The sequence below is a fragment of the Hyla sarda genome, chromosome 3 (genome assembly GCF_029499605.1).
Source record: "Hyla sarda isolate aHylSar1 chromosome 3, aHylSar1.hap1, whole genome shotgun sequence".
Lineage (NCBI taxonomy): Eukaryota > Metazoa > Chordata > Amphibia > Anura > Hylidae > Hyla > Hyla sarda.
Genome location: NC_079191.1, coordinates 423385192 through 423400404, shown reverse-complemented (window position 1 = coordinate 423400404; position 15213 = coordinate 423385192). Strand labels below are relative to the sequence as shown.

Sequence of the window (15213 nt, the reverse complement as noted above, 5' to 3'; positions counted from 1 at the left end):
GCACAAAGACGGAGGCAGCAGTCCTGCTGCTGGGTTGTTGCCCTCCTACGGCCTCCTCCACGTCTCCTGATGTACTGGCCTGTCTCCTGGTAGCGCCTCCATGCTCTGGACACTATGCTGACAGACACAGCAAACTTTCTTGCCACAGCTCACATGTGCCATGCTGCATGAACTGCACTACCTGAGCCACTTGTGTGGGTTGTAGACTCCGTCTCATGCTACCACTAGAGTGAAAGCACCGCCAGCATTCAAAAGTGACAAAAACATCAGCCAGGAAGCATAGAAACTGAGAAGTGGTCTGTGGTGACCACCTGCAGAACTACTCCTTTATTGGGGGTGTCTTGCTAATTGCCTATAATTTCCACCTGTTGTCTGTTCCATTTGCACAACAGCATGTGAAATTGATTGTCAATCAGTGTTTCTTCCTGAGTGGACAGTGGGATTTCACAGAAGTGTCAGTGACTTGGAGTTACATTGTGTTGTTTAAGTGTTCCCTTTATTATTTTGAGCAGTGTATTATGCTGATTTTGTACGAATTATGCACCAAACATCGATAAATCATTGTAGCATTTCTCATAACATGAAGAAAGATGATGGCACTGACTGCTGTGGTACCGGCGCGGTGAGTGCGATCATCTTCTTTATTCATGTTATGATTGTAGGGACTTCAAATATACGCACCTCCGCCGAAGTGCTTGTTTATTATCAGGGCTTTGCTGATTGTTACTACGTCCTATGGACAATACAGGTTGCAGTATCATGGGGGAGATTTATCAAAACCCGTCCAAAGGAAAAGTTGCTGGGTTGCCCATAGCAACCAATCAGATCACTACTTTCATTTTGCAGAGGCCTTTTCAGAAATGAAAGAAGCGATCTGATTGGTTGCTATGGGCAACTCAGTAACTTTACCTCTGGACAGGATTTGATAAATCTCCCCCCATAGTTCATAAGGCTAAAAAAAAATAAAAAAATGTATAAAAATAAAAAAGATTCCCTCAAGTTGAACCTATATCCCAATAGTGTCCCTACTGTGTTGCTCCAGAGAAAGGTAAAAATCCCTTATGAGGCAAATTCCAATTGCCCCATATCAGGGGAAAAAAAACCTTTCCAACTCCAATATGGCATAAAAATAAAAAAAATCCCTGGATCAACGTTCTGTTATTACTTTCCAGAACTTTTTTGTTATTGTGTTCACCATGACCACCTCCTCAGGCAGAGAGTTCCACAGTCTCACTGCTCTTACAGTAAAGAACCCCCGTCTGTGCTGGTGTAGAAACCTTCTTTCCTCTAGACGTAGAGGATGCCCCCTTGTTATAGATACAGTCCTGGGTATAAATAGATCATGGGAGAGATCTCTGTACTGTCCCCTAATATATTATTTTTATTTTTATTACTATTATTTAATTTTTTTTAAATACCCTTTACAAAATTTCCTTTTATTTAAATGCATTAGAGCGATAAAAATGTTATAACTGTAAACAAAGAAGGACATGTATCTAATCTGCACCTAGCGCAGATCATTAGAAGGTCACACATTTTTCGACTTTTTGCCATTCTCTGCTGTGCTTGCCAAGTTGGCGGGACTGTCTGCAGAGCCCCCCGCGCCCCCGCGCCCCCGTGCCTAATTTGCTAAAGTTTACACTTGCCAACAGGGGTAAATTGCACTAAAATAACTATGCCAGCTCTGAGCTGATGTAGATTTCTGAGGCTGTTGCACAGGGCAGCTTCACATGCGCCTAGACCAGTGTTTCCAAACCAGGGGGCCTCCAGGTGTTGCAAAACTACAACTCCCAGCATGCCCGGACAGCCAAAGGCTTGTAGTTTTGCATTATCTGTAGGCACCCTGGTTGGGAAATCCTGGCCTAGACTTATTCAGATATGTGCGGCTCCTAATAAACCCAGTGCAATTCTGCATTGGCAAGGATTTACCTTATACCAGTGATGACGAACCTTTTTGAGCCCGAGTGCCCTAACAGTAATGCACGCCAACTTATTTTCCCTCAAAGTGCCAGCACAGCAATTAAATCAGAATACTCGGATGCCCCCTGCACCATTATATTTCCCACCTCTGATGCCCCCTGCGCCATTATTTTTCCCCCCTGATGCCCCTGTGCCATTATATTCCCCCTCTGATGCCCCCTGCACCATTATATCCCCCCTCCCTCTGATGCCCCCTGCATCATTATATTCCCCCTCCCTCTGATGCCCCCTGCACCATTATATCCCCCCCCCCTCCATCTGATGCCCCCTGCATCATTATATTCCCCTCTCCCTCTGATGCCCCCTGCATCATTATATTCCCCCCTCCCTCTGATGCCCCCTGCATCATTATATTCCCCTCTCCCTCTGATGCCCCCTGCACCATTATATTCCCCCCTCCCTCTGATGCCCCCTGCATCATTATATTCCCCTCTCCCTCTGATGCCCCCTGCATCATTATATTCCCCTCTCCCTCTGATGCCCCCTGCATCATTATATTCCCCCCTCCCTCTGATGCCCCCTGCACCATTATATTCCCCCCCCTCCCTCTGATGCCCCCTGCATCATTATATTCCCCCCTCCCTCTTATGCCCCCTGCATCATTATATTCCCCCCTCCCTCTGATGCCCCCTGCATCATTATATTCCCCCCTCCCTCTGATGCCCCCTGCACCATTATATTCCCCCCTCCCTCTGATGCCCCCTGCATCATTATATTCCCCCCCCCCCCTCTGATGCCCCCTGCATCATTATATTCCCCCCTCCCTCTGATGCCCCCTGCATCATTATATTCCCCCCCCCTCTGATGCCCCCTGCATCATTATATTCCCCCCTCCCTCTGATGCCCCCTGCATCATTATATTCCCCCCCCCCTCTGATGCCCCCTGCATCATTATATTCCCCCCTCCCTCTGATGCCCCCTGCATCATTATATTCCCCCCCCCCTCTGATGCCCCCTGCATCATTATATTCCCCCCCTCCCTCTGATGCCCCCTGCATCATTATATTCCCCCCTCCCTCTGATGCCCCCTGCATCATTATATTCCCCCCTCCCTCTGATGCCCCCTGCATCATTATATTCCCCCCCCCCCTCTGATGCCCCCTGCATCATTATATTCCCCCCCCCTCTGATGCCCCCTGCATCATTATATTCCCCCCTCCCTCTGATGCCCCCTGCATCATTATATTCCCCCCCCCTCTGATGCCCCCTGCATCATTATATTCCCCCCTCCCTCTGATGCCCCCTGCATCATTATATTCCCCCCCCCTCTGATGCCCCCTGCATCATTATATTCCCCCCTCCCTCTGATGCCCCCTGCATCATTATATTCCCCCCTCCCTCTGATGCCCCCTGCATCATTATATTCCCCCCTCCCTCTGATGCCCCCTGCATCATTATATTCCCCCCCCCTCTGATGCCCCCTGCATCATTATATTCCCCCCTCCCTCTGATGCCCCCTGCATCATTATATTCCCCCCTCCCTCTGATGCCCCCTGCATCATTATATTCCCCCCTCCCTCTGATGCCCCCTGCATCATTATATTCCCCCCTCCCTCTGATGCCCCCTGCATCATTATATTCCCCCCCCTCTGATGCCCCCTGCATCATTATATTCCCCCCTCCCTCTGATGCCCCCTGCATCATTATATTCCCCCCTCCCTCTTATGCCCCCTGCATCATTATATTCCCCCTCCCTCTGATGCCCCCTGCATCATTATATTCCCCCTCCCTCTGATGCCCCCTGCATCATTATATTCCCCCCTCCCTCTGATGCCCCCTGCATCATTATATTCCCCCTTCCTCTGATGCCCCCTGCATCATTATATTCCCCCTCCCTCTGATGCCCCCTGCACCATTATATTCCCCCCCCCTCTGATGCCCCCTGCATCATTATATTCCCCCCCCTCTGATGCCCCCTGCATCATTATATTCCCCCCCCTCTGATGCCCCCTGCACCATTATATTCCCCCCTCCCTCTGATGCCCCCTGCATCATTATATTCCCCCCCCCTCTGATGCCCCTTGCACCATTATATTCCCCCCCTCCCTCTGATGCCCCTTGCACCATTATATTCCCCCCCTCCCTCTGATGCCCCCTGCATCATTATATTCCCCCTCCCTCTGATGCCCCCTGCATCATTATATTCCCCCCCCTCTGATGCCCCCTGCACCATTATATTCCCCCCCTCCCTCTGATGCCCCCTGCATCATTATATTCCCCCCCTCCCTCCGATTCCCCCTGCACCATTATATTACCCCCCTGATGCCCTGTGTCATTATACCCCCCCCCTGATGCCCTGTGTCATTATATTCCCCCCCCTCTGATGCCCCCTGTGTCATTATACCACCCCCCCCGATGCCCCCTGTGTCATTATATTCTCCCCCTCCCCCCCCCCCATGTCATTATATTTCAGCCCATCCCCCTCTCCTCTCCTGTACCACATTATTTACCAAACCTCCCCTCCTCTCCGATCCCCTGCTACCTGTCCTCCGGCCCCAGGTTCGCTCCGGCAGTGTCAGGGGCACGGCGGTCACTGTTGTTACTGGACCGCATCCTCGGTCTGGACGGAGGGGTGCACGATGAGAGACATCATTGCACGCGCCTACGCCGGGATGCTGTCGTCCTGCGAGGCTCGCTATAGGCTGCAGCGCACAGCTGCAGTCTATAGGAGTTTAGTTACAGGGCAAATTTGATTGCCCCCTTATATGTGAATTCTTTAGGCATTTAGCCCTGCTTGCCCGAAGCCCGGCGCCCGGAACTGCATGTCCCAGGCGTCAGGCGATACAATTTCCACATCCCTGTACCATGGCGAACTATGGCCACTTGCCCACAGAGGGGCTCGGTGTGCCACAGGTTCGCCATCACTGCCTTATACCAACATATGCAAAAAATCCTAGAGATTTACTAAAGGTTTGAAGGGGTTAAACTGTGTGATTCCCGACAGCATTTCCCGCACACATTTTTGCATTCCCTTGTGGAGTGATTCAGCACATAGGACGGCAGTGACAATGGTATCACAGTCTATGGGGCTGATGGGTGGGCCCCGCCACTATATTATATATATATATATATATATATATATATATATATATATATATATATATACACACACACAGGTCAGCGCAGGCTTTGCATAATAGACGCCCACACACTGGAGACCTCCCTCCTCCCATGTACAATCCATTGCAGAGAACATATAATGTTCTCCCTGTCTTTATGAATTGTGGGTGAAGGACACCGTGACTCCTTAGAGCTGTATATAGAACATGGATGAATATAGCAAAACTGACAGTTCTTTGTGTCCCTGGCACGGATAGAGGGCGTATGCTTCATGTTCTCGCCATCAAAGGGGTATTCTGGGATTCTTTTTATTTGACTATGCTACAGGGGCTGTAAAGTTAGTGTAGTTCATATTATAGTGTCTGTACCTGTGTGTGATGCTGGTCTCGCAATGCTTATGTGATCTTTGCCCTGATGTTCATTTTTAGCAGCAAACAAAATGAGTGTCATCCCAGCTTTTCCCAGGTATCAGTGCGGCCCGAGACATTACTTCACCAGTCAGGAGTTGAAAGGGAGCCTGTCTGTGCTTCAATGGGTGGAGGGAGATCATTCTCCACAGGGCTGCAGGGAATTGTAGTTTCTAGCACAGCATGCATGTTAGGGAGACTAGCTGCGCTGCATTGGGTGAGGTGGTTGATGTGTGTGGGAGGGAGATAAGTGACCTTACAAACAAGGGATCCTGGGACTTGTAGTTGGAGGGAAGGAACTCCAAACAGGATATAGCCATTTCACAAAAATAAAGCAGTAGCGTTATAGTGGACTCTCAACACAGCCACGTAGCCCTAAGACAAGCACGGATCCTTCCTAAGCATGTCCATTGCTGTCTGGCAGGTACATCCTAAAATCACCTTCTGGTGGAGAACCCCTTTAAGAAAAAAATTGTCATGCTGGTGACGTGCACCACATATCTATGAAGGTTTGCTCACCTGTGTAATCTGATCCTCACACTCTCCACTCCAACTTCTTGCTTACCTACTGAATGTACATTACAGAGACAATGGCACTTTAAAGGGGTACTCTGGAAAACTTCTTTTTTTTTTTTTTTTTTTTATCAACTGGTGCCAGAAAGTTAAACTGATTTGTAAATCACTTCTATTAAAACATCTTAATCCTTCCAGTACATATCAGCTGCTGTATGCTTCACAGGAAGTTATTTTCTTTTTGAATTTCCTTTCTGTCTTACCACAGTGCTCTCTGCTGACACCTCTGTCCATGTCAGGAACTGTCCAGAGCAGGATAGGTTTGCTATGGGGATTTGCTCCTACTCTGGACAGTTCCTGACATGGACAGAGGTGTCAGCAGAGAGCACTGTAGTCAGACAGAAAGGAAATTCAAAAAGAAAAGAACTTCCAGTGAAGCATAGAGCGGCTGATAAGTACTGGAAGGATTAAGATTTTTAAAATAGAAGTTATAATCTGCCCGTGTGAACGTACCCTTAAGCAGACAGTATACCTGGACACGCCTACTTTTACAAAACTGACGTAAACAGTGTAAACCGCGTCACAAAGCTCTTTGAAAATGTGGTTGATACTTTTGGCGCCAAAATTGTGGCGGGAAATTGATTTTTTTTTACGCAAAATTCTTTGAGAATCTCCCGCCACAGTGTTTTTTTTTTTTCAAACAGTGTGCCTCCAGCTGTTGCAAAACTGCAACTCCTAGCATGCTGTCTGGGCATGCTGGGAGTTGTAGTTTTGCAACAGCTGGAGACACACTGTTTGGAAAACACTCATGCGACAGATTTTCTGTCCACCATGCATTATGCCTAGTGGTTATTTTCTTTGAGAAGACCGCCTCCATAGAAGACCATTATATTCAACACGATTTTGGGTGGACCTCTCTTACTGTACAATCAAAAAAAAAATTCTGACATGTTTCTTTTATGTTTTGTGCGCCATTTGGGCTACAAGTATGCAGAAATATTTTATTTTAATTTTATATTTTTTTTTTTCTAATTCATTTTATACAGAAAACTTATCCAGCTGGGAAAATGAAGACTGGGGATCGTGGGAGGAGAAAGAAATCAAAGAAGTACCGGTAAGGTTAATACAGTCATTGTCCTGCTGCGGTTATTGGGGGCAGGTCTTAGGCATAGTGCACATTAGCGTTCATCTCCATTCAGAGACTATGGGGGAGATTTATCAAAACCTGTCCAGGGGAAAAGTTGCCCAGTTGCCAATAGCAACCCGAGTGTTTAATGTGGAGTGTTTTTTCTTTTTTACTTTGTTTATTTCCCCCCCCCCTAATTTACTAATCTGTCACCCGTCTTCTTTTTTTTGGGGTGTCGTGCGGGTTTAAAGTGGTACTCTGGCGCTTAGACATCTTATTCCCTATCCAAAGGATAGGGGATAAGATGCCTGATCGCGGGGGTCCCGCCGCTGGGGACCCCCGGGATCTCTGCTGCAGCACCCACCTCAACGGCTTCAGGCAACGCTGGAGGCTTCGGGTCCCGACCACGCGAGCAAAAGAGCGTGACATCACGACTACGCCCACGTGTGATGTCACGCCCCCGCCCCTCAATGCAAGTCTATGGGAGGGGGCGTGACGGCTGTCACGCCCCCCCTCCCATAGGCTTGCATTGAGGGGGCGGAGCGTGATGTCACACGGGGGCAGGGCCGTGATGCCACAACACTCCAGGCCCCGTGATCGACAGTAATCAGCGAACACGCTCCGGGGACTGATTTTTACGGAGTGCGGCGTGCAAGATCACCGGGTTCTAAGCGCCGGAGTACCACTTAAAACCGTTGCACGAAATGTATTCTTCCCTTACAGGCAGAATTGCCAAGATGATTACAGAAGCATCCAATTAAAGACAGGAAAGTGAGAAGCAAACACACAGAACAGATTAAGATATATGGGTCAAAAAGAATTAAAAAAAAGTTGTACAATGTAACATGTTGAAAGGCTGCATTCACACAGCCATCTGTCTCTGTAAATTCAGACTACATTAGTGCTTGTAGTACTACCCCACCAGTGGTGGAGAAAGATATATAGAATTGCTGGGGGGGGGGGGGGGGGGAGTATATGTATGTGTATATATATATATATATATATATATATATATATATATATATATATATATATATATATATATTCATTCATTCATGGCCGTAAATGTTGGCACCCCTGAAATTTTTCAAGAAAATGAAGTATTTCTCACAGAAAAGGATTGCAGTAACACATGTTTTACTATACACATGTTTATTCCCTTTGTGTGTATTGGAACTAAACCAAAAAAGAGGGGGAAAAAGCAAATTGGACATAATGTCACCAAACTCCAAAAATGGGCTGGACAAAATTATTGTCACTGTATATTTGGTTGCACACCCTTAATCAGTGGCTTCCTATAACCATTAATAAGTTTCTTACACCTCTCAGCCGGAATGTTGGACCACTCTTCCTTTGCAAACTGCTCCAGGTCTCTCTTATTGGAAGGGCACTCATTCAAGGCACCCAGTGCCAGAGGCAGCAAAACAATCACTGAACCTCCACCATATTTCACTGTAGGTTCTGTGTTCTTTTCTTTTAGGCCTCATTCTGTTTTCGGTAAACAGTAGAATGATGTGCTTTAACAAAAAGCTTTATCTTGGTCTCATCTGTCCACAAGACACTTTCCCAGAAGGATTTTGGCTTATTCAAGTTCATTTCGGCAAAATGTATTCTTGCTTTCTTATGTCTCTGTGTCAGCAGTGGGGTCCTCCTGGGTCTCCTGCTATAGTGTTTCATTTCATTTCAATGTCGAAGGCTAGTTCGCACTTACAATGATGCTCCCTGAGCCTGCAGGACAGCTTGAATATCTTTGGAACTTGTTTGGGGCTGCTTATCCACCATTCAGATTATCCACATTGACACCTTTCATCAATTTTTCTATCCGCCAACGCCCATTGAGATTAACTACAGTGCCATGGGTTGTAAACGTATTGATAATGCTGCGCACTGTGGACAAAGGCAAATCTAGATCTCTGGAGATGGACTTGTTACTCTCCTCTTTCTGTTGTCCATGCTTAGTGTGGCACACACAGACACACAATGCAAAGACTAAGTGAACTTCTCTCCTTTTTATATGCTTTCAGGTGTGATTTTTATATTGCCCACACCTGTTTCTTGCCCCAGGTGAGTTTAATGGAGCATTACATGCTTGAAACAATCTTATTTATTCGCAATTTTGAAAGGGTGCCAATAATTTTGTTCAGACCATTTTTGGAGTTTGGTGTGACATTTTGTCCAAAATCCTTTTCTGTGAGAAATACTTCATTTTCTAGAAAAATTTCAGGGGTGCCAACATTTATGGCCATGACTGTACACATGCACTGCGGGGGGCATATGATTGCGCTGCAGGGACAATACCTATATAAATGTGCTGTGGGGAGCAAGACTTAAATAGCGCAGCTGGGGGCAAGATATATAGAAGCACTGCGGGGGCCAGACATATTACCCCCCCCAACCCCCCCAGCGATTCTATATATATTTCCTCACCGCAGCACCTCTATTTGAAAAACTCGCCGGGAGCCCTGAATGGCTCCTCAAACTTTTGCAGCTCCTCAAACTATCCTCAAACTTTTTTTTACCCAAATATCCTTGGTAAAATGAGGGTGCGTGTTATAGGCCGGTGCGTGGTATACCCCGATAAATACGGTATATATATATATATATATATATAAATAAAACAGATAAATGCAACTTACCAGTATACGTGGAGAATTGTGTAGTTTATTCCAAGATGCAGCAGACAATGTGTCGGTGACCTCACTTCACCATTTTCACTTGAAGAGCTTACCGAAACGTTGTCTGCTGCATCATGGAATAAACCACACAATTTTCCACGTACCATAAATTGGTGTGCTGCATTTATCCGTTCTATTGTGGTAAACCGGAGAGCCGAGGTTCTAGTGTGCCTGCACTCGCCCATTGCTTCTGTGATCAATTAGTGGATGTGCTGCTCCTATTTGTATCAGAGATATAGAGGGGTGTGTGTGTGTGTGTGTGTGTGTGTATGTATGTGTGTGTATATATATATATATATATATATATATATGTGTGCACGGGGTAGATGGAGAAAATAAGTATTCATTTGCCACCGATCCTCCACCATATCCTTCTGCTGCTCTGCTCTTTCTGTTCTCCGTTCCAACACATGAAGTACCTGGTCAGCTGATCACTGGTCATAGCGCTGATCCACCTTACCCAGTGATTGGCTGAGCAGGCACTTCCTATGTTGGGACAGAGAACAGGAAGTGCAGGGATTAGGCAGCAGATAAGTAAATGTGTTGGTGTTTCCCAATCAGTGTGCCTCCAGCTGTTGCAAAACTACAACTCCCAGCATGCCCGGGCAGCCTTTGGCTATCCGGGCATGCTGGGAGTTAGTTTTGCAACAGCTGGAGGCACACTGGTAGATTAAATAATTCCTTTAATTCCTTTATGTGTGGAAGATAGTGGTTCCGGGCTGCTATCTTCACCGGGGGCGCCTCTTCTCCGCGCTTCGGGCCCAGAATTGAGGCGTTGCCTTGACGATGACGCAGAAGTACGTTGGTAATGAACGTACCTCTGCGTCGTCGTCAAGGCAACGTGACTATTCTGGGGCCGGGCCCAAAGCGCTTAGAAGAGGCCTCCCCGGTGAAGATAGCAGCCCGGAACCACTATCCCACTGGACGACCTCCTCACCGGACAGTCCTGCAGCACCGGACCAGCGCCGAGCGGAGGCGAGTACTGTACAGAACTAAAGGGGGTGAGAGGGGGCTGGATGATGTCGAAGGCCGCAGTGGTCTTCAACCTGCGGACCTCCGGAGGTTTCAAAACTACAACTCCCAGCAAGCCCGGACAGCCGATTGCTGCCCGGGCTTGCTGGGAGTTGTAGTTTTGAAACCTCTGGAGGTCCGCAGGTTGAAGACCACTGCGGGTGGAGAGTTCACTCGAGTATAAGCCGAGGGGGGTGTTTTCAGCACGAAAAATCGTGCTGAAAAACTCGGCTTATACTCGAGTATATACGGTATTCACCCCATGTTCACACAGGAGTAAAATGCTGCAAGGTTTGCTGCAGAGGTTTTTTTTTTCTATGACTGTTCTCCAAATCCCCTGCTTCCGATCACTTACGTGATAATGTTAAATGCACCACCACACTTCATAAACCTGCTCCATCTTAGTAATGTGATGTATTGTGCGCAGGCGGAAGAAGAAGTCTCCGGTAAAGCCCCGTCTGTGTACTGGCTGCAGGACTGCGTGCTCTCCCTGTCACCCACCAACGATCTCATGGTGATCGCCCATGAACAGAAAGCTGTATTCTTAGCACGTAAGGAAATCTCACCTCCACCTTGAGGGGGGGGGGGGGGTCTTTTTTCCATCTCATATCTATCTATCTGTCTCCTATCTATCTGTCTCCTATCTATCTGTCTCCTATCTGTCTCTTATATCTCTCTCCTATCTATCTGTCTCCTATCTATCTGTCTCCTATCTATCTGTCTCCTATCTGTCTGTCTCATATCTATCTCATATCTATCTATCTATCTCGTATCTATCTGTCTCATATCTATCTCTTATCTATCGATCTATCTCTTATCTATCTCTTATCTATCGATCTATCTCTTATCTATCGATCTATCTCTTATCTCTCTCATATCTATCTATCTCTTATCTATCTATCTATCTCTCTAATATCTATCATGTAAAAACAGCAGGTACAAGGCAGCACTACACATGTAAAGTTGGTGCCCAGCCATCCATACTACATCACAGGCCACAATTTAGATGTCGCTTCACTCCAGCTCCAATGACGAAATAATAATTGTTTTTATTTATTTCAAGTTCAAGCTTGATAAAACTCCCAAGGGGCTACTAAAAGTCTCTCGTTTTGGAGCGTAAGATAAAGACCTTGCTGTTGCTTCACTGGAGCTGGAGTACTTCGATCTGTCTTTTCGTTCGAGTATTTACATTCCTCATCATAATTATAACAGCACCAAGAAGGACAAGCCGTATGGTTATGCTGGTATCTTTGAAATCTGAAAATAATAAAATTGTTAAGCACCGACCTCCAGATTGAAAGCGATTTTTTTTTTTAGTCACGTGAAACCTCAGAAATCGGATCCGGTCAGTCCAGTATGTGCAAGGCCTCCTGTTCTTCTAGGCACCAGTTATTGTTGCAAACTAAGATGGACAGAATCCTTGAAGAGAGATACCATGGTTCAATACTCCAGCAGATCAGTACGTTTATGGGCCAAGATGTCAGCGCTGTTTAATGTTGCGGGGCCCAGTGTTTGGGAGATTAATGATGAGCTGGAATGACAGCAAGAAGTGCACAGAGGTGAACCTTCATGGTGGATCCTCAGAATAGAAGAATTGTGATCCACTCTGTTCTGCGGGTGAAATTGGACATCATGCACCAAAAAGTGAAAAAAAAAAAGTCAATAATGATTATTTAACCCCTTCCCTAATAAAAATAAGAATCACCCCCCTTTTCCCATTTAAAAAAAAAAAAAAACTGTGTAAATAACAATAAACATATGTGGTATCGCTGTGGGCGGAAATTTCCAAACTATAAAAATATATTGTTAATTAAACCGCACGGTCAATGGTGTACGCGCAAAAAAATTCCAAAGTCCAAAACAGCGTATTTTTGGTCACTTTTTATATCATGAAAAAATGAATAAAAAGCGATCAAAAAGTCTGATCAATAAAAAAAATGATACCGCTAAAAACTTCAAAACATGGCACAAAAAATTTGCCCTCATACCGTTCCGTACGTGGAAAAATTATAAAAGTTATAGGGGTCAGAAAATGACAATTTTAAACGCATAAATTTTCCTGCACGTAGTTATGATTTTTTTTCAGAAGTACGACAAAATCAAACATATATAAGTAGGGTATCATTTTAATCGTTTGGACCTACAGAATAAAGAGAAGGTGTCATTTTTACCGAAAAATGCACTGCGTAGAAACGGAAGCCCCCAAAAGTTACAAAAAGGAGATTTTTTTAGACTTACCGTAAAATCTTTCTCGAAGGATCCATTGGGGGACACAGACTCTGGATGTATGCTGATGTCTCTAGGAGGTTGACACTATGGTAACCAAAAAGTCGTCACCTCCCAACAGGATATACCCGCCTCCAGGCCACTGAGCAATTCAGTTTTGTCTCAGAGCAATAGGAGGAGACCGACAGGTTAAAAGAAAAAAACTGTCCGAGAACTCGAAGAAACAATAACTTACCGTAAAATCTCTTTCTCAAAGGTTAAGTTAAGTTATTGTTTCTTCGAGTTCTCGGACAGTTTTTTTCTTTTAACCTGTCGGTCTCCTCCTATTGCTCTGAGACAAAACTAAATTGCTCAGTGGCCTGGAGGCGGGTATATCCTGTTGGGAGGTGACGACTTTTTGGTTACCATAGTGTCAACCTCCTAGAGACATCAGCATATATCCAGAGTCTGTGTCCCCCAATGGAGCCAATAGAGAAAAGGAGATTTTTTTAGACTTGCCGTAAAATCTCTTTCTCAAAGGTTAAGTTAAGTCTAAAAAAATCTCCTTTTCTCTATTGGCTCCATTGGGGGACACAGACTCTGGGACGTACCAAAGCCGTCCCTTGGGTGGGCAGAGAATAAAATGGTCAGGCAGTCGGCTGTACCACCGCCGCCTGCAACACCTTATGGCCCAGACTAGCATCAGCCGATGCGATGGTATGAACCTGATAGAATTTTGAAAAAGTGTGCAAAGACGACCAAGTGGCCGTTTTACAGATCTGCAAGGCCGAGGCCTTGTTTCGGAGAGCCCAGGATGCTCCCACAGAGCGGGTGGAATGAGCCAAAACCTTGAAAGGTGGGATCTTCCCCTTGCAGCGGTAAGCTTCCGAAATAGCACATCGGATCCACTGAAAAATGGTGGCCTTAGAAGCAGGTTGTCCCTTCCGACGGCCTTCCGTAAGGACGAAAAAAGAATCGCACTGACGAAAGGAAGAGGTGACGGAAAGATAAGTCCGAACTGCTCGAACCACATCCAATTTGTGAAGCAGGTGCTCCCTGGGATGAGAAGGAGCGGGACAAAAAGACGGAAGGATGATGACCTCGTTGAGATGAAAAGCCGAAACGACTTAGGCAAGAAAGACGGATCTGGTAGGAAAACAACCTTGTCCTGATGAATTATCAGGAAAGGAGAATGGCAGGAGAGAGCTGCCAGTTCAGAAACTCTCCTAATGGAGGTAATAGCTATAAGAAAAAGAATAGAAAGGACCAAAACCTGACCCTTAAGGGAACTGAGAGCCAGCCCTAGTTCCAACCCCTACTGTAAAAAGGAAAGGAGACGGGGCACGGAAAAGGTAACTGGAGAAAAAGTAAGACCGCCAGGTTCGGTGGTAAATTTTCGCAGATGAGGGCTTGCGAGCCCTAAGCATGGTGCGAATTACCTGGGAAGAGAACGGGCCCTCACGCCGTCAAATGCAGCGACTGTAAATTGGGGTGGCAAAGGGGACCCTGTGACAGTAGGTCTGGACGAAGAGGAAGGCGGGACGGAACGTCGTCCAGAAGCCAGACCACGTCGGCGTACCATGCCCTTTGAGGCCAGTCTGGAGCCACCAGAATGGTGGGGACTTCTTCCTTGTCCGGGGTCCCCCAGAGGTCGCAGATCTGCACCAACACCTCCGGAAGAAGAGACCACTCTCCGGGGTCGGCTGAGGACCGACTGAGGAAATCCGCTTCCCAATTGAGAACTCCTGGAATGTGAATCGCCGAAATGGCTGGAACCGCTTGTTCCGCCTAGAGGAGGATCTTTGACACCTTGGACATGGCGGCTGAGCTGCGAGTGCTGCCGACTGGACACGGACAGGGTGACCCAGAAGCAGGGACTCCCAATGCTTCAGACAAAGATAAATCGCCCTCAGCTCCACAATGTTTATGGAAAGAAGGGCTTCTTGGGGAGGCCAGAGGCCCTGAACCGTCTGATCCCTGAAGACACCCACCCAGCCCGACAGGCTGGCGTCCGTCGTGACCACCTGCCAGTGGAGGGGGAGGAACGAACGCCACTGAAGAAGAAGGGGGGAGCGGAGCCACTAGCGCAGAGACCGCCGAGTCCGGAGCGGAAGAAGAATCCTGCTATAGAGAGAGAGAGGGGGGACCTGTCCCATCGTGCAAGAATCGCCAGCTGAAGAGGACGGTAATGAAACTGGGCAAAGGGTACGGCCTCCATGGCTGCCACCATCCGACC

The 15213-nt window shown here is 46.9% G+C and overlaps 1 protein-coding gene across 2 annotated transcripts in view; it reads left to right on the top strand.

Annotated features, from left to right (window-relative positions):
• RAB3GAP2 (RAB3 GTPase activating non-catalytic protein subunit 2) overlaps window positions 1-15213 on the top strand; it is a 103188-nt gene that overhangs the window by 18109 nt on the left and 69866 nt on the right. For both annotated transcript variants that reach the window (XM_056568376.1, XM_056568375.1), the window contains exons 2-3: window positions 7007-7074; window positions 11200-11323. In XM_056568376.1, coding sequence (XP_056424351.1) covers window positions 7007-7074; window positions 11200-11323 — 192 coding nt within the window. The remainder of the gene's footprint in view (window positions 1-7006; window positions 7075-11199; window positions 11324-15213) is intronic.